Source organism: Saccostrea echinata, unplaced genomic scaffold (assembly GCF_033153115.1).
Source record: "Saccostrea echinata isolate AGI-Se365-2 ecotype Australia unplaced genomic scaffold, CSIRO_AGI_Sech_v1 ptg000009l, whole genome shotgun sequence".
Taxonomy (NCBI): domain Eukaryota; kingdom Metazoa; phylum Mollusca; class Bivalvia; order Ostreida; family Ostreidae; genus Saccostrea; species Saccostrea echinata.
In genome coordinates, this window is record NW_026889758.1 from 21,827,039 (window position 1) to 21,852,577 (window position 25,539).

General features: G+C 35.0%; 3 protein-coding genes across 4 annotated transcripts in view; 1 reads left to right on the forward strand and 2 right to left on the reverse strand.

The window, feature by feature from the left end:
- Positions 1–23,082, reverse strand: part of LOC133182031 (presenilin-1-like) — a 97,617-nt gene extending 74,535 nt beyond the window's left edge. Inside the window, exon 1 of the mRNA XM_061316737.1 lies at positions 23,065–23,082. The gene's annotated coding sequence lies outside the window, so the exon portion shown is untranslated. The remainder of the gene's footprint in view (positions 1–23,064) is intronic.
- LOC133182024 (ribosomal oxygenase 1-like) lies at positions 1,282–17,767 on the reverse strand. 2 transcript variants are annotated; one of them, XM_061316726.1, is made up of 18 exons: positions 17,660–17,767; positions 12,728–12,844; positions 12,012–12,162; positions 11,467–11,837; positions 11,202–11,338; positions 10,719–10,818; positions 10,290–10,403; positions 9,990–10,096; positions 8,729–8,836; positions 8,543–8,577; positions 8,136–8,230; positions 7,946–8,029; positions 5,284–5,388; positions 3,852–3,993; positions 3,298–3,421; positions 3,057–3,156; positions 2,813–2,899; positions 1,282–2,669 (listed from the first exon to the last, which is right to left on the reverse strand). In XM_061316726.1, the coding sequence occupies exons 1-18, from the start codon at positions 17,708–17,710 to the stop codon at positions 2,586–2,588; spliced, it is 2,112 nt and encodes a 703-aa protein (XP_061172710.1). In that variant the 5' UTR covers positions 17,711–17,767; the 3' UTR covers positions 1,282–2,585. The 2 variants fall into 2 exon arrangements, with proteins under 2 accessions (XP_061172710.1, XP_061172709.1); XM_061316725.1 differs by having other exon boundaries at positions 1,283–2,669; positions 11,467–11,840.
- LOC133182027 (uncharacterized) lies at positions 18,115–25,188 on the forward strand. Its single transcript, XM_061316730.1, has 11 exons — positions 18,115–18,239; positions 18,557–18,627; positions 19,177–19,370; positions 19,707–19,864; positions 20,353–20,516; positions 20,676–20,711; positions 21,487–21,591; positions 21,851–22,027; positions 22,159–22,269; positions 22,694–22,858; positions 23,089–25,188. Exons 2-11 carry the CDS (start codon positions 18,564–18,566, stop codon positions 24,282–24,284), a joined length of 2,370 nt encoding a protein of 789 aa, XP_061172714.1. The 5' UTR covers positions 18,115–18,239; positions 18,557–18,563; the 3' UTR covers positions 24,285–25,188.
- The last annotated feature ends 351 nt before the right edge of the window (positions 25,189–25,539 follow it).

Sequence of the window (25,539 nt, forward strand, 5' to 3'; positions counted from 1 at the left end):
GCACACCTCACTGTTTTGCTTCAGGTGGACCTCTAGTCTGCCACATGGTTCTGATGCCTCTGTGTATCTTGCATAGCTGGGTTTGCCCCTTTGCCAAGTATATTTGTTTTAATTGTCAGTTGTATATAATCTGTGATATGTTTGTATATATGTTTTTATATTGCATAATATACTTTAAAACTCAAACTGTCTCAGTTGTTTGTAGACACAAATCTATATAAATACATATGTACAAACAAGAGGCCCATGGGTCACATCGGCCATGCTGTTCTTTACCAGATTTCCCCCCTTTTAATATACCTATTGTGGCCCCGCCCTACCCCCGGGGGTCATGATTTGAACAATTTAGAATCTACATTACCTCAGGATGCTTCCAAATAAGTTTCAACTTTATTGGTCCAGTGGTTCTTGAGAAGAAGATTTTTAAAGATTTTTCTTATATATTTCAATGTAAAACTTGGATTCCCTATTGTGTCCCGCCCTACCCCCGGGGGTCATGATTTGAACAATGGATGCTTCCACTTAAGTTTCAGCTTTTCTGGCCCAGTGGTTCTTTAGAGAAAGATTTTAAAAGTTTTTCCTATATATTTCAATGTAAAAGTTGGATTCCCTATTGTGGCCCCGCCCTACCCCAGGGGACATGATTTGAATAATTTAGATTCTACCCTACCCCAGGATGCTTCCATATAAGTTTCAGTATTTCTGGCCCAGTGGTTCTTGAGAAGAAGATTTTTTTTATATATTTCAATGTAAAACTTGGATTCCCTATTGTGGCCCCGCCCTACCCCCGGGGGTCATGATTTGAACAATTTAGAATCTACACTACCCCAGGATGCTTCCACATAAGTTTCAGCTTTTCTGGCCCAGTGGTTCTTGAGAAGAAGATTTTTTAATGACCCCACCCTATTTTTGTCTTTTCTTGATCATCTCCCCTTGTAAGGGGACTTGGCCCTTTATTTTAACAATTTACACTTCCCTTCACCCAACGATACTTTGTTCCAAGTTTGGTTAAAATTGGCCCAGTGGTTTTTGAGAAGAAGTTGAAAATGTGAAAAGTTTACAGACGGACGGACAACGGGTGATCAGAAAAGCTCACTTGAGCTTTCAGCTCAGGTGAGCTAAAAATCATTCAAATGTGTTAGTTTTGAAAATTGACTTTGAAGTAGGCGGGAGAACAATACTATCATTCACAGTTCTTTAAAGTTTCTGCTGCTAATTCAACAACTCAGTACATGTGAATTCTTTATTTCATTCATGAAAATTTATAGGAAGCATACTACACAAGCATACTGACATAAGTCATTTGAAAAAGAATAAGATCCATGACCAATATTAAATAATACACATGAAATTTTATTTTCACTTTTCAATAAACAAAGTCTTGATTTTCACTTAGAAAATTTTGAAAAGGGCTTCTTTTTCTAAATTGATTATTCACTGCATCCATTGTATTGTGAAAAAGAAAAATGAAAAGCACAATATTGAGCTATCTGCTCTGTGTAGAAATAAATATAACTATGGTACAAATGCATGTATTGATGTATACAGGATCATGTCTGAGAAAAAAAATGTTTATTTGAAAAAATAATTCTGCAGCCTGAACATAGAATGCATAAAGTGTGATGCCATAAATTTACAGATTTTTCCCCCTAATGTATTGGTACATGCTATCGTATAGTACAGAATAATCTGGACAGAGTCTGATCAACTCACAACACACTTATTGGATCAGTCTAAAAATTATACAGTATGGAAAGATTGCTCCAAATGAAGTAAATTTAATGAAAACTTCTACACTCAATATAACTTCAAGCATCTGAGGATAGATTGGAATACTTTATGTTGTCCACAACAAATTTTTAATTATTTTGTTTCAATTTTTTAAAGTTTCACTGAATTGTTAATTCTGATTATTGGAATAATTTTAATGTATGTAAAACCACATAAGCAAGCCTTTGGAGCAACATAAATACCCAATAAGAAACCATTAATGAAAACAGTTTCAAAATGGGATCTGGTCAGCAATCATTGGTTTAATATCCATGACTGTCATGACCTACAAAGCACAAAAATGGCCTCATTCTAATATTTAAATCCATCCTACTACATTGAAGTGCTCTTACCATTGTACATATCATTTTCACAAACAAATCATTCATTTTTTTAATAAGATAGGCCAGTTTTGAATTTTTCTACAATTATCTTAATCACTTTATTAAATCATGTCTCCTTAAATGACCGAGATATGAATGTTTATTGAAATGTTGATTAAAAACTGTCAGAAATTTTTTAAAAAGCATATATGACATACACAGTATTGCAATTTCCAGACTAAAAAATATTTTAAATCCACAATCATAAAACCATAATATACTATTATGCACCTGTTTTTACAAACATAATTAGAAAAAAAAATTATCTACAAATTTCTCATATTTGCAAGTGAACATTTTTTAAGCATCTGCAAAGTGAGACTGGGACATATATAAATAAAGTAATATTACACAGCTTCTGAAACCTTTAAAGTTGGCATAAAGGAAATCCTGCTGGAGTACAATACGTTGATTCCTTGAGATGTACTGTATTTAGCTGGAGTCTTCATCTGTTGCAAGAAGTGGCTCTCCTGTAATCAGCAAACCTTTCTCGTACATCATGCTGGCTACGTCAATCTGAGAAATAAATGAAATTTCTGTAAAAATTTGTACATTTACATGTCCTTTTTTCAGCTGCAGAATAGATCTCTAACTTTTCATTATTACATTCTCAACAATATTTAAAATCAAGAAACAGCAGTACATTTTAAATGACTTACTCTTTGATCCAGGGTAGGTAATGGCAAGCTATCCACTGGGACATACTTCGGGTATGAATGAATCAAATATTCTACTGCTGGAGCGGCCTAAAAAAAACATCATTCTGACAAATAATGGTGCAACAACTGCTGAAATTGATATTTCTCCAAAAATTACAAAGAAACAGATTTTAAATGCTCTCTATTTTACAAGATACAATTTGAGAGAAAATAAGAACCACTGATAGACAACAATCATATTTACTTCTGCAGAGATCTGTATAAAAGTGGGCTCCACTTCGTGGTACAGTCTTGTGTTCTCTAGGGAGTGGTAGATGCGCACCTCATCTTCTTCTGTTAAAAGCCTGCATTAAAATAAGAAAATGTCTAAAACAAAGTGGAGTCCTTTGAATGCACTGAGCATTCAGGTCTCTAAAATCCAGAGTCTTAATGGTAAAAAATTTCCATTTCTTCTTCAATGAGATTGGAACTGGTGAGAATTTAACCTTAAGATGCCTTTGCGGATAATTTTGACGGTGGTATCTGGTTCAATCTCCGCTGTACCCGCCACACACATCTTCTCCTTGTCCCAATGCTCTCCACTACCATGAACACTAAATGCTTTCTCAGCTACATGTATGTAAAATATGTTAAAGAAGCCATCTCTTTTGTAAATCTCATTTAACATAAGTTATTAAAAATCACCATCACACCAATGATATGATATGATATGGCATTATTAGTGATACAGGTGCATGTTCAAATAGAAATTTATATATAACAAAAGATTAAATAGTTTATGACAAATTTATTACTGAAACATTCCATACTGGACACTGGGGACTGACAACATTTACAGCTAATGAATAATCGGCTAAAATGAAACATACTGAAAAGATAACACACCCAAAAACCAGGGTGAAATAAACTTAAGCTGAATTTGAAACATACTGTAAAAGACATAAAAGAACACTCAGAACGAGTGTCAACAGTAACTACACGGATTACTATTCCCCTCAAGAAAACATAGGGGAAGTTCAAACAGAAATAAGATCTGTACCATCAGAGAGAACAGGAGGCAGGCTGTCGTGTATAAATGACTTTGCCATTTGATCACAGGCTGAGTCTACAGGTAAATGCTGCACCATACGAATCATCAGCTGCTCAACCTTCTTAAGGAACAAGTTTCTGGGGGAACTCTCCTGTGCAAAGATATTGTATCTCATCTTATATGTGAATAAAACTGTGAATAAAACTTTAATAAGGTGCAAGGCCTTAACGGTCACATGAGTATAATATCACACTGTAAAGAAAATAAAACAAAATAATGCATTCACAACAGATTCAACACAACCCAACCCTAACACTAGACCCACGGGCCTTGAGTTCACGATTTTGGACTTAGCACCCATGTTCATCATAACCATGCAATTAGAACGTTTGCTAAATACCCAGGGGCAGAGAAGATTTTCAAAGAAATGATGCTTTTTCACTTGGGATGGCAATGGTAACCAGTTAACAGATTACTTGGGTCAAAACAATAGTAAATGGTAAGAAAATCTGTAATCAATTAGTCAAAAAAAAATGGAATATGTGTAAATTTCTATAAAAAATTCTTTAAAATTTGATTTTAAAAACCAAGGTTTTCACAGAAATAATGCATTTGCATTATATACAATGTAATCAAAAGAGCCGCCCTCCCCCAACATAAAAGCTCCTGACCCTAAGGCCAAAATTTCAAAATTTTGGAAGAGGTATTGTGCTTACCATAACCAAGTGCTTAGTTGATCTGCTAAATACTCAGGGACAGAAAAGATTTTCAAGGAAATAATGCATTTTAACTACCGGTATAGATTCAACACAGCCCCACTACAATACAAGAACCTCTCTCTCAGGGCCCATGAAATTCACAATTTTGGAAGAGACAACCTTTTCCTGTCAAGAAATCTTTGCTTGGTAGTGCCCACCCAAACTAAAAATGCCCCCCCCCCCCCCCAAAAAAAAAAAAACTGCTGAAATTGCTTTCTACGGGCCTGCAGATCATTTTTTATTGGACAAAACTTTCTGAAATAAAAGCATCTGATCATTATTCTGTTGGTTGAATGTGTATCATTAATATTTATGAGAATAACTGAATCTTGCAGCCACAGGTTTGTGGAAATAGGATGAACACAAATCCTGGGGCTTGTAACGATGCGGTATTAAGTCTGTAGTGAGAGTAAATGGAATGTTCCTATACAATTCAGTTACCGTATATATTCGCCTATAAGTTGGTTTTTTGGGAGTTAAACTTTGGTCCAAAACTCTTTATCCGACTTATACGCGAGTTATAAAAAGATTGGTATTTTAGCAGGTCAATCCCTCTTATTTAAACTTTAAAAATACACAACCAACTTATGGGTGGACCGACTTATATGTGAGTATATACGGTACTTCACATATGCCTCTGAATCCCACATTACATTACTGAAGGAGGGTCTTATTGTACCTACCATATCAGAGTGAGCTATTCCCATGTATGATGAATACTCTCTAGGAAGTCCTCTTCTGAACTCCACATCTTCATCAATAGCAATCTGAAGAGCTCTGGGAACCAACTGAAATACATGTAGATAGTAGTGTGGGTATCTTTTGTATTTATAAAGCATTGTGATGGTTTTTTCTTTTCATTTATAATTTCATTATGTCATTTCAAAATGTAGGTCACACTCCAAGTTAAAGGTCATTAGGCCAAAATGTTGGTACCCATAGAAAGATTTTGTCACAATGAAAACACAGGTGAAATATGAAAGCCCTGGCACCAACTGTTCAGAAGTTATGGCCAAGGTTAACTTTTTGGAAAGTAGGTCAAACTTCAAGGTCATGAGGTCAACAATTTTGATACCCAAAAAAAGGACTTGTCAGAAATCCAGCATCAAGGTCAGGAGGTAAAAAATGCTGATACCTAAAGCTCTTGTCACAAGAAATACACAGGTGAAATATGAAAGCCCTGGTGTCAACTGCTCAGAGGTTACGACCAAGGATAAAGTCTTTCAAAAGAAGGTCAAACTCCAAGGTCAAGGTCATGAGATCTAACATAGGTAATCAAAAAATACAGAACTTACCTCAATGAATATATCTTTAAGTAGTGCAAAGTTCCCAAACTAAACTAATAATCTAGTAACATGAATCCCATTTATGCAATTTTGGTCCAGGTAGGGCTTTCAGTTACTTGGAAATGGACTTGGTTTTAAAAACTTTAAACTATTCACTCAGCTAGAAAATGCATTTCAGATCTACCATACAAAGCAAGCCTGTTAGTGTGCATCTCTTGATGCATCATCCATACATATTTGGTCCATGTAAACCTTAAAGTTACTTGGGAATGGACCTACTCAAAAACTTTAACCTAGTCATTCATTCGGAGAGTATAGGTCAGATCCAGCATATGAAGCAAGTCTAGTAGCTTGCATCCCTATATGTATCATCAATGCAAGTTTGCTCTATGAAGGGCTTAAAATTAAACTGGAATGAACCTGCTCAAAAACCTTTACATGTAATTTGATTACTTATTCAGAAAATGTAGTCAAATCCAGCATCCAAAAGAAGACTTCCTAGGTGCACCATTAATCACAGTTTCGTCATGGTAAGACTTGAATTTATACTGGATTGTACCTGCTCAAAAAATTTAAACTGGTCACTCATGATCAACTGGAAAATGTAGGTCAAATCCAGCATCCGAAGCAAGTCTGAATGGGTGCATCCTTAGATGCAAAATCCACACAAATTTGGTAAACATAGGGCTTGAGGTCACACTGAAATGAGCCTGCTCCAAAAATGTTAACCTGGTCACTGATCCAGAAATTCCAGGTCTCATGCAGCATCAGATGGAGGCCTGATAGTATGCATCCCTAGATGTAAATTCCATGCAAGTTTGGTCAAGATGGGGCTTGAAGTTAGGCTGGAATGAGTCTGCTCTAAAAGCTTTAAGCTGGTCACTCATCTGAACAATGTACATCAAATCCAGCATCCAAAATGTCTCTAGTAGTGTGCATTTCTTATACATCATCCATGCAAGTTTGATCCCGGTAGGGCTTGTAGTTACTTGGTAAAGGACCTGATCCAAACATTTTAACCTGGTCACTCATCCGGAAAAAGTAGGTCAGAGCCAGCATCTGAAGCAGTAGTATGCATCAATAAATGTATCATCAGTGCAAACTTGGTCAGCATAAGGTTTATTGTTCCTTAAGAATGAACCTGCATCCAAAGCAACTCTGGTAGTGTGCATCCCTAGATTATCATCCATGCAAGTCTGGTCAATATAAGGCTTTAAGTTACTTTAGAATGAGACCTGCTCCAAAAAAATTCACCTGGTCACTCATCTGGAAAATGTAGGTCAGATCCAGCATTTGAAGGAAGTCTGGTAGGGTGCATCCTTAGATTATCATCTCCGCAAGTTTGGTCAATAAGTGGCTTACAGTTACTTGGAAATGAGACTTACTCCAAAAACTTTAACCTGCTCCAAAAACCTGGTCATACTTTGGCTGAAATTGCAGCATCTGAAACCTGACAGGTGCAATGAAACATACTAGAAGCATCGTACATTCATCTCTGATCAATATAGGCACAGGAGTAATTGAAAAGAAATCTGCTCTAAAAACTTTAACCTGGGACATTGACACCGTGAGTATAACATAAGTTCCCCCAACGCCCTTAAGGTGAGCTACAAATGTTGGTACTCAAAGAAAGGTCTGTCACAAGGAATACAGGTGAACTATGAAAGCACTAGGACAACCATTCAGAAGTTAATGACCGAAGGTTAAAGTCTGATTACAGTTTTTTAATGAAGGTTAAGCTCCAAGGTCATGGGGTAAAATATGTTGGTACCCAAAAAAAGACTTGTCACAAGGAATACAAATGTGAAATATGAAAGCCTCAACACCCACTAATCACAAGTTATGGCGAAGGTTTAAGTTTTCTTTTGTGGACAAACAGACAGAAGAAGGATAGACCAAAAACTATATTCCCCCATATCTTCGATTACGGAGGCATAAAAAGATGCTCTTTTCAAAGTCAAAAATTTTGTGGTGGTACATGTACAAAGTAATCTCAATTAAAGCTATAATGTGATCTTTAAATTGTGAATATGTTCCACCACCGTGGAATACAACTTACCTTTTCAAACAGATCCCCCCAAGTATTCTTCTGATAACAGGACACTGTTATGTGTAGCGAATGTGTATCCTCCATACAGTTACCCTACATAGAACACAGCAATTTAAGACATCCAAAAATCATTGCCATAGTTATCTAAAAATGTTTCACGTAGTAAGAGTCTTACTTATCTGAAAAAAGTTAATGTTACCTGATGGATTGTCCCTCTGGGAAAATACAACAGATCCCCCGGATCCAGTACTGTGTCCAAAATTGGCTTCCCTAGATCTTTTTCTGTAAAATTCCCTGTGAATACACACAAAATGGGATCAAAACAAAGATTCTAAACAATTACATGTACAGTGAAATTTTTCTAATCCAGATGTTGTGTATTCCGAAATCTCGTCTAATACTATGTAAACTTTAAGTCTTTTCCAGTAAATTCAATTGTCAAAAATGTTATTTAAAATGGAATGTTGTTTAATCCAGCAAATTCCCATGGAACCAGTGGAGTCCGGATTAGACAAGTTTTACTGACCTTATGTAACTCAACAATTCAGATACCACACCAGTTATTTTTATGTGTCAAACAAAACTTCACTTTCTAAAAATGCTTACCACTGGAAAACCGTGGGAGAACTTCATTGTCTGTCCTAGAACATAATATTTTTAAAAAGTAATAAGTTTGTTACCATTGTCTATAAATTTTTTTACAAATATGTCAAACAGGGCAAAATCTAGAAAACTCTACATTGATAAAGATATGCTGGTTAATATAACTCATAATATTAGTTAAAATCCTACCTAGGGCTGTATAATCTCCAATGCTTCCTGCCCTCCAACTGCAGAATGAAAGCCTCGATATCATCATAATGTGGAGCAAACCCTTGTGTGCCAGGTGGAGTTAAGTATCTGAGACAGAAAAATATATATTCTAAAATCAATGAAAGAGGATGAACTGATCTATAATTAATAAAAGAGGCCCAAGGGTCTAGAATCACTCTTCTGGTAAATTGTACAACACTGTCACCTACTTTTGTTTCAACATATCCCGAGACCCCTAGACAAATCAACTGACAAGGTTTATTGATCCTCGGCCTATTAGTATCCAGGCTAATAAGATTTGACAAGATTCTAAGCCCTTTAGTACCCTAAATATCAAGATATAGCTAAATTTCAAAAGTAGGTAACTGTGATGACCTACTTTTTGGTTAACACACCCCTAGGATCCAAGATGCACCAACTAACAAAGTTGGTGATTCTAAGCCTTTCAGTATCCTAAATATTTAGATATAGTCATGAAATTCCAAAACTAGGTCACTGTAACATACTTTGAGGCCTTAAAATGCATGAACTGAAAAAAAGGTTTGATCCTAGACCTCTTAGCATTCAAGATATAATGATATGACTCTGAATAATGATAAAATTAAAAAGTAGGTTGCTGTAACCTACTTTTGACAAGACATATTTTAGACCCTTTGACGTATTTAAGTCAGATTTTTTTTTTTGGCATTAAATTTTGATCCAAAATTCTATGTCTGACTGTCCTAGAAAATTTGATTTCTTCCTGGAAAAGGAATTGATAATTTTGTAAAAATTGCTAATATAATCTAATGCAGGAAAGGAAGATCTAGAGTTACCATATAAGCATACGCATATAACACAATTGCTTAAAGATTTTAATGATCTTATACTTTTGAGGGTCACATCCCCATTTTTCATATAAAAGAAAGTGCTTGGGCCTATGGTACTTTGTGACAAATTTGATAAAAATTGGCCAAGTGGTTCTTGAGATATGGCCCACATTCCAAAAAGTTGATGCACACTGCACACCTGCACAAATGGCCATAGCATTAGCACTTTGAGACTTTGGCTAAGAAGAACTAAAAAATCAGGTATTTTGTCTTGTAAATGACTCATCTATCAAGAATTTTGAGAGGAAATTCTGAAAAAGTGCAATAAAAATTTTAAATGTTGTTAATACAAAACATGTTAAATTAACAATAAATAATGACATTTTTTGCAATTTCAGTGTTTCACTGCATGTAGCCTTAGGGTTGCTTACATATTGGCTCCAACACAACAATTAAAGTACTCCTGAAGCACAGAGAGAAGTTTCCAAACATTCCTGGAGTAGGTCTGTGGATTTAAAAGTCTTACAGAACAACCAGTCTGAAATTGTAGTAAAACAATTAAACAAAATATGCATTGTACAGTACATAAAACAAATTTAACCTCCATATAATTTGACAAAGACACAGCAATAGAAGGTTCTCTAAATAACTATGTGATTACAACAGGTCAAGAACCAACATACAATTTACTAATGTCTACAAATTAATATCAAGTGCACTTATCAGTTCACCTGATAGAAATCCCAAACAGTAGAAGGATAGGCCCTGCCCACTGGGTTATGAGTTTCTCTTTGTCCATTAGTAAATGTTGTCACGTCTAAATTGGTTGTAAACTGTATGTTTTCCTGAAAAAAAAATTACACACATGTAAATAGCTTTGATATCTTTTTATACTGGTTCCCAAAAACTTTTTAATAAAAGAAATTACATGATTAAAAAAAAAAATGAAACATTGGCACGTACATAAACAACAAGTATAGAGTCACATCAGTTCTATGTACAGTAAAATACAATTACAGCAAACACGCTTGCAATAAATAGATTTTCATTCCCCATAGTCTTAAAATGTATGATGATATTACAAGACATGACAAATTTTATAATAAATCTATTCTTCATCCCTGGCACTTTGCTATAAGAGTGTTTTACTGTATAGTTACCTCTCGAAGGATCCTGTCTAACTCTGACGTGCTGAACCAGCCATCATTGTACTGAATCATGTGTCTCTGTACCAACAAAGGCTTCCTCTCCCATAACTCTCTGAAATGTCAGAACTAGAACCTCTAATGTATCTAGACACAGATACAATACACTTCAACCCTTAGTGTTTCTATGCACAGAATTTTTTATAAACATTTTGAAGGAATAAAACCATTTTGAGGTGTTATTTCCGATACAAATGCACTAGAACCCCTAATGGATCTATATGCAAATTAATTTTTTTTTAACATATTGAAATAACTGTAGAGCCGTTTAAATTTATAGGGGATTTTTTGTAATACATACATTTATACTTTAGAACTCTGAATGTATCTACATGCAGATTCAATCTTTTTTAAAATATTGAAATAATTGAAACATTTTGTGATGGATTTTTGCTACATCATAGAATGAGATTGCCACACAAACAAAATAGTTCTCACTTGAAGAATTTGTCTGGTTTTACAGGGTGAATGAGGCATTCAAAGATTTTTCTGGCTTCTTCTCCACTGTTAAACATGTAGGGCAGCTGGGAACTAGACACTGACTCCTCCTCAAATGACAGGGCATGTTCCATTTCCTGTTCAATATACATGTAATTCTGTAATGCTGTAATTCAGCACATGAATGCTGCATTTTAATTGACTCAGCCTGCCTATTTAACACAATTTAGAGGTACACCCAGTGAAATCCTTTGTTGATACATACCTCAGTACTACAGTCCTGTGTCTGAACTTCAGAGTTGTCCCTCCTTTTCTTTTTAGCTGGTTTACTGTCCTCATCATTCTCCAGTCTTTTGTTCTTTCCTGATTGTCTCCTCTCGCTGTCTGACACCCGTGGACTGGGTGTCTTCTTGGTTTTTGTGGGCTTCAGGATTGATTTCGGTTTGTTGCCAGCCTCTGCCAAAGGCGTGGCAGTTTCAATGGAAGATCTGTCTGACTGCTTTCCAGGAGATTCTTTGTCAGAAGGAGGGGGGTTTGGTGTATGTTTACCAGAGGGAGGAATGTTTTGGTTCCTAGTTGGGCGAACAGCAGAGATCTGTTTAGGTATAACTGGTGTGGACAATGGCTTCCCTCTATCTACTGATTATTATATATTGTACATCAAAGAAACACAAAATAGAACTTACTGATGCAATGGACACAAGTAAATTAAAACTATCATGCACTGCACTAAAAAAAAATAGATGCGCATTTCATATGTCAAGAGAAATCCCAGACTATTTTGATCTACAGAATACCAGTATTCCTCACCTTGTGCTGAGTTTTGTTCTTCTAAGTCTGAGGTGGATCTGACACTCTTCAGGCTTACAGGTTCTGCCTTCTCTGTTTCAGGTAAAATTGTGGGTCTTGCTTTGGGGGTACTTCTCAGGCTGGATCTCAGACTTCCCCCTTTTAATGCTTTCTGTTAAAAACAAAAATAAATTTTGAAAAAAGAATATTCTGGTCTTGACAAATGAGTGATCCTCTTGTCATAAGTAAGTTCAATAAGAATTATTTGTATGAAGCAATATCAGTCTACAATATAAATTCAGTGCTGATATCATCAGTTAATTGTGATCTTCTCCAATGGCATGTCTTGCTCTGGATTATCATAAAACAAATCACAGTTTAAAATAAATAAAATAATGCTTCCCAACAACAAATAGCGATGTCATTTAATGAAATCACAATTGATTCACACAATTGTAGACCTACTCTAGGTTTTATCAAAATCAGAGAATAAAATGATACGCCTGTCAAGAACTACACAAAGCATTGATAAATGAACCTCATCAATATGAAAATCAATTCAAAGAATTGTTGCATAAGTATTTCTTCATTCTTTCTTTTCCCTATGGATTTATTTCTATCTCTGTAGAATTAAGTAACCATAATCCATTAAAAGAACTAAAATTCTAGTTCAAATGAAATATATAAAACATTCATAAATTTGAAGTATCCCAGGTCATCTGCTATTTCTTCCTCACCATAAGCTTCTTCCCTTTTCCATCCAAAGCCTTTTTAACATCTTCTCTGATAGACTGGGAACTTGATGCTTTACGCATGCTGGCTCTGCTGTCCAGGCTTGACACACTCTCTCTGTCCTGCCAAAAAAAAAAAAAACTTATATTACAGCAGAGACATAAAAACAGAGATTCCCAACTCTGTAATTAACAGGTTTGCATGATAAAGTAATATATATATATATATATAAATATATATATATTTTTATATATATATATATAAAATTTTTAAAATATTGATTGATAATAGCAAACTGCTCATATTAAAGTGGTCAATGAATGGCAGAAGTTGTCGAAATTTGGAGATACAGGCATTGTATAAGGCCATAATAAAAAAATTCCTAGATTCTCATCCCCACCCGCCCCAATTTTTTACCTCTGCCTAGATTTTTTTAATTTCAGTTTTTTTTCCGTCTTGATTCTGATCGAGATCAGTATTCAACTACCATTCAACTTTCGTTTTAAATCCCGCGAATCAATCTCCTATGCAGAGTTGTCGTTCGTTCCTCTCTCAAACACCTCTGCAATGGGCTTTCGTCAGGATTTTTGACATAACGTGAAAAACATAATATTTCAAGGATTATTTTAAATTAAACTAATATTTCTAGATCTACTTACTGGGTAGTAAATATCTAACCTTAAAAGACAAACATTAGTGAAGAACTTTAATTACAATGAGTTAAAACAAATGCACTTTCTTATGCTTAACACTGTGATATATGTGAGCCAACGACAGAGGTGAATGTATGAGCCGATGGTAGAGAGTTCCCACAAATGTCGGCATGAATTTGACAGCTGACAAGATGGTTATTGCTGTAATATGTATTTAACAAGGATCACTGGTTGTGAAAGACTGGTGATGATGAGTAGTAAGAGATGTGCATATTTAAATGCACCTAGAATCTACTATGACTTTTATATGGGCATTATAGGTAAATCTGCACCGAATGATCAGGTCAATATACAATCTGCAGAATGGAAAAAATGAAAAATATAAAATAAAATCCGCCCGCCCGCCTCGATTTTTAAAAAAAAAAAATGGATGAGAATCTAGGAATTCTTTCTATTATGGCCTAACACTGTGTAAAACAAGGAATAGCTTTGTGTGAAACATGTGATAAAAATAATCTCCTAAGGTTTGTGGTTAGATATGATTTTATATTATAAATAAATATATATATATATATATATATATATATATATATATATATATATATATAGATAGAGAGAGAGTCAAACCTTGTTACCTCGAACTCGATGGGACCGAGAAAAAACTTCGAGATATCCGAATGTTTGAGATATCAGGGGTAAAATACTTCAGGAATAAGGAATTTATATATATATAAAATTTAAATAGTGCTCAATTTGAACAAAGTACCCCGGGTAAACAATAGGGCATGCGAGAAATCATGATATTTCAAAAAGTTGCAATTTTCTGTTAGTCATATCTCTGATTAGAGCCAATCATTTTCTTCCAAACATTTTATCATATGCCATATATGTGAATTCTGGACTTTTAGGCACAGCAGTTTTCTGGCATCCGGACGGTTTGGCACCCAATGTATGACATTTCAGCATCTATCTAAATATGGAGTTTTATTATGGAGACTAATATATTAATTTAACATCATCTAACTTGTGGTTATATGTTACTGTAGGAATAGGTAAGGTTTATTTACATATCTTAGATCATTCTTCAGGTTTGCTATGTATTTAACAGCATAACAGAGGAAAATCGAGCTAAAAGATTAATATCACATTTTGCTACTAAATGAGAAACATAGGTAATCAGAGATTACAGAGCTCACCTCAACGAATGTTGTCTTTAAGTAAGGCAAAGTCCCACACTAAACTAATAATCTAGGAGTGTGCATCCCTAGATGCAACATTTATGCAATTTTGGTCTGATAGGGCTTGCAGTTACTTGGGAATAGACTTATCTGAAAACTTAAAACTAGTCACTCATCCAGAAAATGTAAGTCAAATCCAGCATCCAAAGCAAGTTTTGAGATTGTTCGTCCCTTGATGCATCATCCATGCAAGTTTGGTTCAGATAGGCCTTATAGTTACTTGGAAATGAGATCTGCTCCAAAAACTTTAATCTGGTCACTCATCCAGAAAATGTAAATCAAACCCAGCATCCGAAGCAAGTCCAGTAGTGTGCATCCTTAGATGTATCATCCATGCAAGTTTAGTCAATATAAGGCTTATAGTTACTTGGAAATGACATCTGCTCCAAAAACCTTAACCTGGTCACTTATCCATAAAATATAGATCAGATTCAGCATCCGAAGCAAGTCCAGTAGTGTGCATCCTTAGATGTATCATCCATGCAAGTTTGGTCAATATAGGGCTGATAATTACTTGGAAATGAGATCTGCTCCAAAAACCTTAACCTGGTTACTCATCCGGAAAATATAGGTCAGATCCAGCATCTGAAGCAAGTCCAGTAGTGTGCACCCTTAGATGTATCATCCATGCAAGTTTGGTCAATATAGGGCTTATAGTTACTTTGATATGAGATCTACTCCAAAAACTTTAACCTAGTCACTCATCCTGAAAATGTAGGTCAGATCCAGCATCCGAAGCAAGTCCAGTAGTGTGCATCCTTAGATGTATCATCCATGCAAGTTTGGTCAATATAGGGCTTATAGTTACTTGGAAATGAGACCTGCTCCAAAAACTTTAACCTGCTCCAAAAACATTAACCTGGTCATTCTTTAGCTTAAATTGCAGCATCTGAAACCTTGACTGGTACAATAAAACACACTAGAAGCATCTTCCATGCATCTCTGACTAATATAGGCCATAGAAGTACTTGAAAAGAAAACTGCTCCAAAAACCTTAACCTGGGACGCCGACGCTGAGGGTATTACATAAGCTCCCCCAACTTCGTTGAGGTGAGCTAAAACATGGGTATCTAGTATAATAAATTATATAACCTTGTTTCCTGATTTTCTGTAACACTTTTGATTAAAAATATATATTTAACAAATGAGATCAAAGGTCTTTATAAATATAATAAACTTCAGAATTTCCTCCTAAACATAAAGATCTATTGAAAATATATATATTTAACAAAGGAGATCAAAGGTCTTTATAAATATAATAAACTTCAGAATTTCCTCCTAAACATAAAGATCTATTAATAGAAAGTGCAGTGAATGGCGCAATGAGACACCTGGGCGAAGAGAAAATTCAGACTTTGCACATTGATCCTAATGAATTTTTTTTCGCAGTAACCTCTGGACCCATAATCCTTTGCAAACTGCATCTCACCATAACCTATGTTTTCACGGTAACAACAAAAGCTCACCAAAAAATAAACTCACCTTGATTTAATGGATATTGCAGATAAATAGAAGATTGCATGTTCTTCGTTAAAATTTGCACTTTTCAGACTTGTGGTAATGCAACTAACATACAACATCATGTGAAGTCAGAGTCTAGACATTCCAAATGTCACGAACAATTTGAAAAGGCAGATCTAATTTAAAACTGAATACGTATCTGTGCTCGCCCTAACAGTCACATTGTCAACACATTAGAAGCCTTATAATTAATCTAGATATCTTAACAATTATAAAATTATAGCATATTTTAAAATGTTTCAGAGGACTTGAAAATGTGCAAACTTTGCATAATGTGCATAATTTTAAATATCTTTAAGACATTAAGTAGATGCAAGTGTAAATCATATGTATATATGTAAATCATATATATTACACGTTATTTATACATACCAATAAAAATTAATGCATACCAGGTTTAATTAGATTTTTTTCTGCAAAAATCTGAGATGCAGAAACTATCTATATCTAGAATGCCAACTGTTGTGGTGCCGAAACATTAGGGTGCCGAACCATCATGATACTGAAGTGCTGAACAATCAACTTGAAGGTGCTGAAACATCATGCACCCTGTTCTCTTTAGAGAAACAGACAGGTTTTTTTGCTTTCATCCACCAGAAGATGGATCAAGGTTACAGTCTGTCCACTTCTCTACAGCTCTAAAGAGAATACATCAGGTCTGGTACAATCACTAGATTTAGCTATGTAGCTTGAATTACCTACATAGCTTTATCTACCTACCTGAAGTAGCTTTATTTAGCTACTAAATCAAACTTATTTCTTAAATTAGCAATTTTCCAAGAAAGTGCAGAAAATTGCAATTTGATGCAGTGATAATTTTCAACTTTGAACTCATCTGAAAACAATTCATGAAAAAATAACCCTTGGAGATGTGTCTTTTTCTGCACAATTGCAATCAAAGTTCTAGAAGTTTTGGGGCTATATCCAACGGTTAATTTGTGACCTAACAGTTACTTCTTGAGTGAAAAAACAAAGAAAACCAGTTTTGGTTAACATAAGCACAATGTGAAGTAATCATACTTATCCACGCCTCATCGCACACAAGGTGGTGTACAGTTACTCAGACAATGGAAATACATATTTTCCTTACAAGTGTTCAAACGCAGCAATATTAAAACTATCCCTGCTTTAGATTGCTTTTCAAATAACACCTAGAATAAATATTAGTTGTCATTCACTTGCAACATTTTGTCTTTTTAAAATAAAAAGCAAAATCATGAAAAGTTGCCTTGAAATAGCTAAATAAAGCTACCTGAGGTAGGTAAATAAAGCTACAGTAGGTAATTTTAGCTACGTAGCTGTATGTACTGATTGTACTGGACCTGTACATGCACTCCCAAAAGAGAATACATGCACCCCTACTATACAACAGTGTTAAAACTTTAAACTGCTGTTTGTGATAGCAAAATAGTTACAATTCGGAGACTATTTCCCCAAAGTTTTTCCAAATCCTTAGTTGTTGAATTCAATCATCATCAGCATACTAACCAGAAAAATGCAGTAACATTAAACACTTCAAAATTACCCTTTTTCCTTTAAAGACTGAAAATGCTGAAACTTTCTTAGAATGGCTCATTTTATATATCAAAAGCTATGTCGACACTTATTCAGATGTATATCATCCCTTTGCATTTAAATATTTCATATGTTTTCCTTTGAACGCGCCTCACACATGGATAGGAAACAGCCACAGCGCAGTAAATTAGAAAACGAAAACGTGCACTCATTGTAATCCGGAATGAGATGTAACTTTTTACACTAAGATTTATATTTTAACTTTACAAAAACTTTGACCCATTCTTACCCAACTGATAGAAACATTTTTGGGGGAGTATGAATTCTGTAGATAGAGCAAAAATACGAAGCTATTCATTTATATCCTCAGAGGAGTGGAATATTTATCCCATGGGAGCCCCTCAGGTAAGACAGAGGAAATACACAATTGACGTTTTGAATGCGGAAGACAAGAGGATATTTCAGACTTTCACAATGGATAAAAATCACCGTTGAGTAATAAATGGAGAAATATGTTGTTTTTCTATACAAAATTTAAAAACAGTAATTGTGAATTGTGAAGGGATTGCATGTTTTGGGTCCAACTTCAGGTAGGACAATTACTGAATAAGCTACCGTGCACCTGTACGCGGTAACATTCACCTGATAAACCATGAAAATTTATCCTATATCTCATTTTACTTGATTAAACAACGTTTATCAAAATTTATATTTCTATAAAAGTTTGGTTAAATATTCATGATTTAAAAGACACCGTTATGTGTTTTCTTTCTATTCGGTAGTATTACGTCACGATTGGGGGTCAATTTAGGTGTGATTACATGACTCATGGGGATATTTCATGAAAATGTTATAACATATAAGCATTTATAATGTCTCATAACGCATGTTGTTGGTTTTTTTTCAGAAGAAAAATGCAGTCAACCTCTTTTCTACAGATACTTCTTGCATTTGCGTTGATAGTGCATGAAACAAAATGTAGGTTGTAATTTTTAGGTAAAATTGTGTAGTTTTAATATCTTGACTGAATGAATATAATAATAGTAATAAAACAGTGTTCAGTAATCGAATTCTGTTCCTATATTAGGTATGGTGTAATCATGGGCTGAACCAGGAATTTTTTCCCTAAAAAAAGGGGGGGTTCAACCCATTCCAAAAGAATCGACTCAGATTTTTTGACAAGCAAAAAAAAAACCAAACAAACAAACAAAAACAAAATAAAAACTTTTAATTTTACACGAAAAAGTCTTCAAACGCAAAAAAAAAAAATCATATTGGGAGTGGGTGTGGGGTGTGGACGGGGTTTAGCAATTTTCATAGGGACCCTCTGACCCCCACCACCACCAGGATGATTCTTCTTCTGGTGTTTTGATCTCCAAACATCTCATAGTTCTTGCAAACAAGGATTAGGAGAGGGGCACCATCTAAATTATATATTTGTAATTTTATTCAAAAGACGTATATAACGCACTGTCTCGTAATATTCCAATACACAATATTGTTTCTTTTCCAAAATTTGAATTTTAGCTTGGAGAGTGGTTCTGAAGGTAGGGAATGGGAAGACTATTTCACCCGCCACTAGTATCGAGAATCTCTGGCTATCTAACGTCACTGTCAATGATGACCGAAGCACATACGTCTACACACGTGACACAGTTGTGAGTAGGTATGAACCTACTTACAAATCTCACTTCATCAACAGCTGGTATGGGATCAAGCAGGTAGGCATTATTGTACATCTGATACCATCGTTATATTTCTTATTTATTCCCCCACCTCACCCCCCCCCAAAAAAATAAACTGAACAACAAAAACAAAACAATAATCAAAAAAATCAAATACAATTATAGGGTAAAGCCATAGAAAAATTACACATTCTGATAAAATAAGTGAAAGTTTTAAAGTTTTGTAATAATTGTGAATTTAATGTATATACATGTATACTGTATTTGGATGTAACTTCAATGTATACAATAAATGAAGGAAAGATTAACATAAAGCATACACTAATATTTTAAGTGAAACAGTAAATTTAGCCACAAACTGTATCCTTTCAGGTTAAGATTGCTATGTATAAAGATGGCAAAGAGGGGATGTTCCTTATCTTCAATACAACTGGACACAACCGCGGAAACTTCTTCAAAGTATCCAACATCATCAAAAGTTCATTCACAGATTTAACAGAGTCTACCAACTATAATATGTCAATATCTGGGTAATTTGTTTCCCACTACCCGAAATCTTTATTCCCTTTTCACCAAGTAAAAGGAATTTTTGAAATGCGTAGAGAGACGTGAAACAAGTTAAAATGGAGCCTTTTGAATTATAAAAAATAAGGTTTTTCAAGAATAATATATTATAGCAAACCTTTAAAAAACATATTATCAAGAAATTCCATTGTATTTTATAACAATATCTTCATGGACGGTGTACTGCCAAAAAAATCGAGACTATTCATATCCAAACTCATTTTCTGAGCTTTTACTTATTGTGTGCTCAATTAAAGTACATGTAATTCAACGACATCATCTTTCTTAACAGAGGGACCTCCAGCCTTAAACTTTTGGAGGCTTTTACTGATTTCTGGCAAATTCCTTCAACAAGATTTTCCTAGGAACCAATCTTTCTTTCTTTCTTTAATTTTATTTTATTTTATTTTATTCCATAGAGGGATACAGTGTAGTTTTACTTTTTACATTATAGACACCGGAATCGTAGTTTTGAAATCGTATCAGCTGATGGCGGTTATTGTACCAATACCACTGGATGGACGGCAGCCATGAACAATGTTGGAATGAGCAGCTGTTTCACCAAGGAATCCGCCCCTTACTTCCTGTTTGCAAAGAAAACTAAAACTATGTTTAATAGTAAGTTTCATATCTGCGTTTTAATTTTTATATACATTGTATTTGTGCAAATATTGACAGTTTTTTTGTTATCTTTTTCTTTTATGTAGATTTCAAACTCTACACGCTTTTTTTTCAGAATGTCCTTACTCTTAAATTCTTTTTTTTTTTCTATTATAGATATGACCGTTGCAGATGCATTCGCAGTTTTTGTGGGTAATTTTTTTTAACCAAATTATGTTAATGTGCTCAAAACCTTTTTTGTTGTTTTATAACATTGTCATGGTAACAGTTTTAGCCTTAATAAACGAAGGATATCTGACTAAACAATAGAAAATTTGCTTGTGTTACGTTACGTGCTGTTTCTGTATTACGAGTTAACTTTATCATCCGTCAGTATTTGAAATTTTATTCGATTATATAGTTGGTAATTGTAAATTAGTTCCTTTACAACATAAAAAAACCCCACATCGACACGTAGCATATAGTGTTTCAAGGTTAGGGAGGGAGGGATAACTTAAAAAAAAACATTGACAAGCAAAAGGAAAGTATTGCAAAAACTCAAAACTATCTTAACTGCAGCAAAAAAAAAAAAGGGGGGGGGGGGGTAAATGACATTTTCCATATAAAACTTACAGCAAAAGACTATTGTAAAAAAAAAAAATGGCATAATAATCTTGAAGAATTTGACCGTAACTGAGGGGGAGGGGGACAAGGGGCATTGAAGAACAATTTTTATAGAACTTTAGCAGTAAAAGACTATCCTCATTTTAGGCAGAAAAATTTGATGACGATGAAGATACGGGGGGGGGGGCAGAATTTTCGTACAATATTAAAGCAAAGGACTTCTTGGAAAAGGGGGAGCTTCTCTCCCAATACTACAGACCTTAGACCTTAACTAAGAAAATCTGAGTAGTAACTAAACTTTCTCTGGATTATGAAGTTTCAAATTAAATAAATATACCATCATCAAAATCGTTTTCCGATATAGGTGACTGCATTGATCAGCCCTGTAACTACGGAGGGGTGTGTATAGAACATCTGGAGGATTTTACCTGCCAATGCCCATCACAGTATTACGGCAAAACGTGTGATAGTAAGTATCCGTCATTCTGATAGTAAGCATCCGTCATTCTGTCAAATTTACGAAGGCAAGTTGTATTTTGGTAAAATGTTTGTTTTTATTCTACAAATTGTTTCACGTTTCTTCAAAAATGTTTTGATAAACGTTTTACGCAACCCAGCAATAAACAAAGTTTTAAAAAAATCCAGAAGTATGCTTGTGGTTGTAATGCCCTGCATTGTATATTAAGTAGTTCTTCCAAAAAAAGTATTAAAAACTTAATTTTATTTAGTTGACTGTCCATGTGCATATGGAACATGTCACGAAGTAACCGAAGATGACGTCACACCCTCTGGTATTATCATCAACGGGACGTTTATAAATAACTCCAGCTTTACCCTGGACAATGGACGTGTTCGGTTGGCATGCCAGTGTGTACGGGGTTATGAAGGTGTTAACTGCGATAAAAGTAGGTCACTTAAAAAATAATAAAATTACATAAATTATAAAATCTTTTTTCAAAGAACAAAATTTTGATTTAGCATCAAATACATGTAGTTATTGTAATAGATTAAAATATTTGTTGATTTTTTTTCACAGACGTTGATGACTGTATCGGTAATCCTTGCCAAAATGGAGGAGTGTGTGTGGACAAATTGAATGGTTACACGTGTGACTGCCCACTGACGGCACACGGTCCCACTTGTCAGTGTAAGGGTTGTGTAATAATGTTATTTTTTAATCCGCAGAAATTTTATGATCTACTAGTATTTGATTTTGTTGTTTTAAGTTTAGGATTAAATGACCGAATTGGAATTTGTGAAAATTGGTTGTCTTCGTAGAATCAGTAATTGAAAACTTACATATCACATCTGTAGTGTTTGTAAAATAAATCCATACAGCCCTCCCTAACCCAACAAGGATAGAAAATATAATAAAGCAATTTTTGATTGTTATTGGATTTTTACTTTGTTCGATTGCTTTTTTTCAATTCTAGAAATGGTCTTATCAACTTAAAATATCCTCTGTAATACTTTGTTATGAATTATGACACAATGACGACATGAAAACTATATATGTGCACACATTGTAGGACTTATCTATCGCATAATGTTGTTATTATCCCTAAATGCAGACATAAATCCGGAGCAGGACAGTACTATGAAGACTGGCGGGGTAGTCGCCGTTGCCGTCACGGTGCCCTTGGTACTGATCCTGCTTGGCGCCATGATTGGTTACGGTGTATACATTTACAAAAACCCTGAGGGATTCGGGCGATCTACCACATATAAGCAGTTTGGTGAGTTACACAGTTGATGCATATGTTAGAATATATAGTATGTAATCAGCAGTATACAAGAGTTTTATACAAATTTAATTATAAGTTGCAAGGTAAATACTCTTCAAATTTTGGGGATTTATTTTTTTGCAACAAAACTATCAAACACAGGGGGGAAAATGAATTATTTGAATTATGGTTGATATCGATAGAAAATCAGTTATCACATTGTTCTTTTATTTCCCTCGCAGCCATGGCCAGAGATTTTGTACGACGAAGTTTCCGACGAATGTCGGGACGTAGACCGAAACCTCCAAGAATTCTCCGGGAGAATTCCAATGGTCAGGAGGGATCTGGTAAGAAGGATGAAAAATCCGGCTTCGATAATCTAGGGTTTAATGAACCTACTGGAACTGGTGGCTCCGTCCCTGTTTATCGCAGAGAAAATTCGGAGATGTACGAGCTATCAGCAAACGATCAGTCAGTGGTCACAGGACCTAATGCGTCATATGAAAAGTTAAATATTAACAAGGGACGATCGGAAAACCAATACCAACAATTAAACCAGGCCAAAGAAATAGGTGGTCGTGAACGTCCCCGTCAGACGGGTCGGCAGGGTAGGGAAAAATATGATGACTTACCGCCAAAATACGACGAAATAAAAGATCAATCAAGATACGAGTCCTCCAATACTGGATTTATGGAAAGAAGTCCCCAAATACAACAGCAAAATATTCCGCCACCTAGTAAGCCTAAATACCAACCGCGAAATATGGAAAATACGAATTCAAATAATGTCACAATTAACCAGAACCGATCACAGCAGCTAAACACACCTGGACGACACGAAGCCTATGAACCGCGTAGCCAACGCTTAGGCAGCAACAACTCGGCCAATAAAAACATTCCCTACGATAGGTTTAGGAGTGGTCAATCCTCTTCCGCGCAATATGAACAAAGGCAGGAACAAAGTGCCCATATAAATGAGGGAAACCGGGACTCGTATGATGGATACAGAGGCGATGTTTCTCCGTCCTCAGCTTATGGACAGAAACATGGACAAAAAGTCTACGGCAGTTCACAAGTTGTTGACAACCAAACGACAGAAGACATTCCGTATGACAGATATCCGAATGATCGCTCCCCCTCGTCACCTCATGGACGGCAAGAATATAGCGCAAAAGGCCCTCACTTTGGCAATGTCAATAAGGCAGTTGATAATACTCCATACGATAGATACAAAGATGGCATTTCTCCCACATCTCCCTACGGACAGAACCAACGATTCCGAGACTGGGGAGGTCATGATCCACAGGACCGGTATAATGACGCCCCCTCTCCAGGTTACAGAGGGGTGAATCATAATGCACACGATACTTCCGGAGTCAGTAGTCCCGAACAGGTTGTGTTTGTTTCCAAAGACCACATGAAAGAGGTCTCAATTTAAGGAGATAAAGTGCATGTTGCATTTAAGAAGATGAGATATATTCAGATACTCAGATACTTTTTCTGAAAAAGTCCAATTAGTTATACAACTCTTGCCCAAGAATGATTTCAAAAGGCTCAATGACCTGAAATCCTGATTGAACCTGGTACATAGTACGTATGGTAGCTTCTATACCTATGTATAGGAGTAATGATATGAAATGTGATCAAGATGGGTTATGATTTTTTATATACAGTGTACATGTATTTTCTCGTCTATGCAATTGTAAATTTAGTTTGCGAATTAATTCATATGTAGTTAGTGATCTCATTTTTGCAAACCAGTAAGATTTCTGAATTCCATAATGAAAAATAATATTCCTGTAAATAAACTCGTATTCCTTAAAACACTTTTTCCAAGGTGCCACATACTAGTACATGTATATGATCATGTAGTAAAGGAAATCGCCACAATTGTCTTTTAAACACGTTATCCAGATTAATCAAAATTTGAATTAACTTGATGAAAATTAAATGCAATATTTACAACATTTGGCCAGTGAATTCAACATTTGCACTCTAATATTAGATCTAATTTCAAACCTTGTTAAATTGCAGTTACCACAATAAATTTTGTAATGAAATTTTATATAAAATTGATGCTTAAAACGGTTGTACAACACATACTGATATATATCTCGTCTGTACAAAGACTGAATAAAACAACACAGCTTTACAGTACTTTATGAATTCACTGTTTTGATACTTGTACGAGGTCGTTCAACACGACGGTCACTGGCAGTAACCTTTGCTCCCCTCCAACTGTTCCACCCTCACTGTTATGGTGTTAAAGGAGAATTTCCATCGTAAATGTATGTGTTGCAATCTTAGTATTTTTATACTTTAGCAATGAATGTTGAAATCCACTTATTTTTGTTTTTGTTTCTTAAACTGTAATAATTGGAAAGATAATTAAAGGGGGGGGGGGGTAAAAAAAACTCATACTGGAAAGGATGTATTCACTATTACAAAAGAATTGACCTATAGGAGAGAACAATTTCCCGGAAAAAGTGACATTTAAAAATCAATCTTTATTTGTTGTTTTTTACCGTATATATGTCTAGATTTTTCAAATTTGTATTTTACAACTAAAATTTATTATTTACAACTTTACAATAAACCTCCAAAGTTGGCCGAAACACCATTTTGTCCGTTAAAGCGTTGATTTTTGCATGAATTTTGGCCTAGAAGTCCTTCAGGGCAAGCCTGCCCCCAAA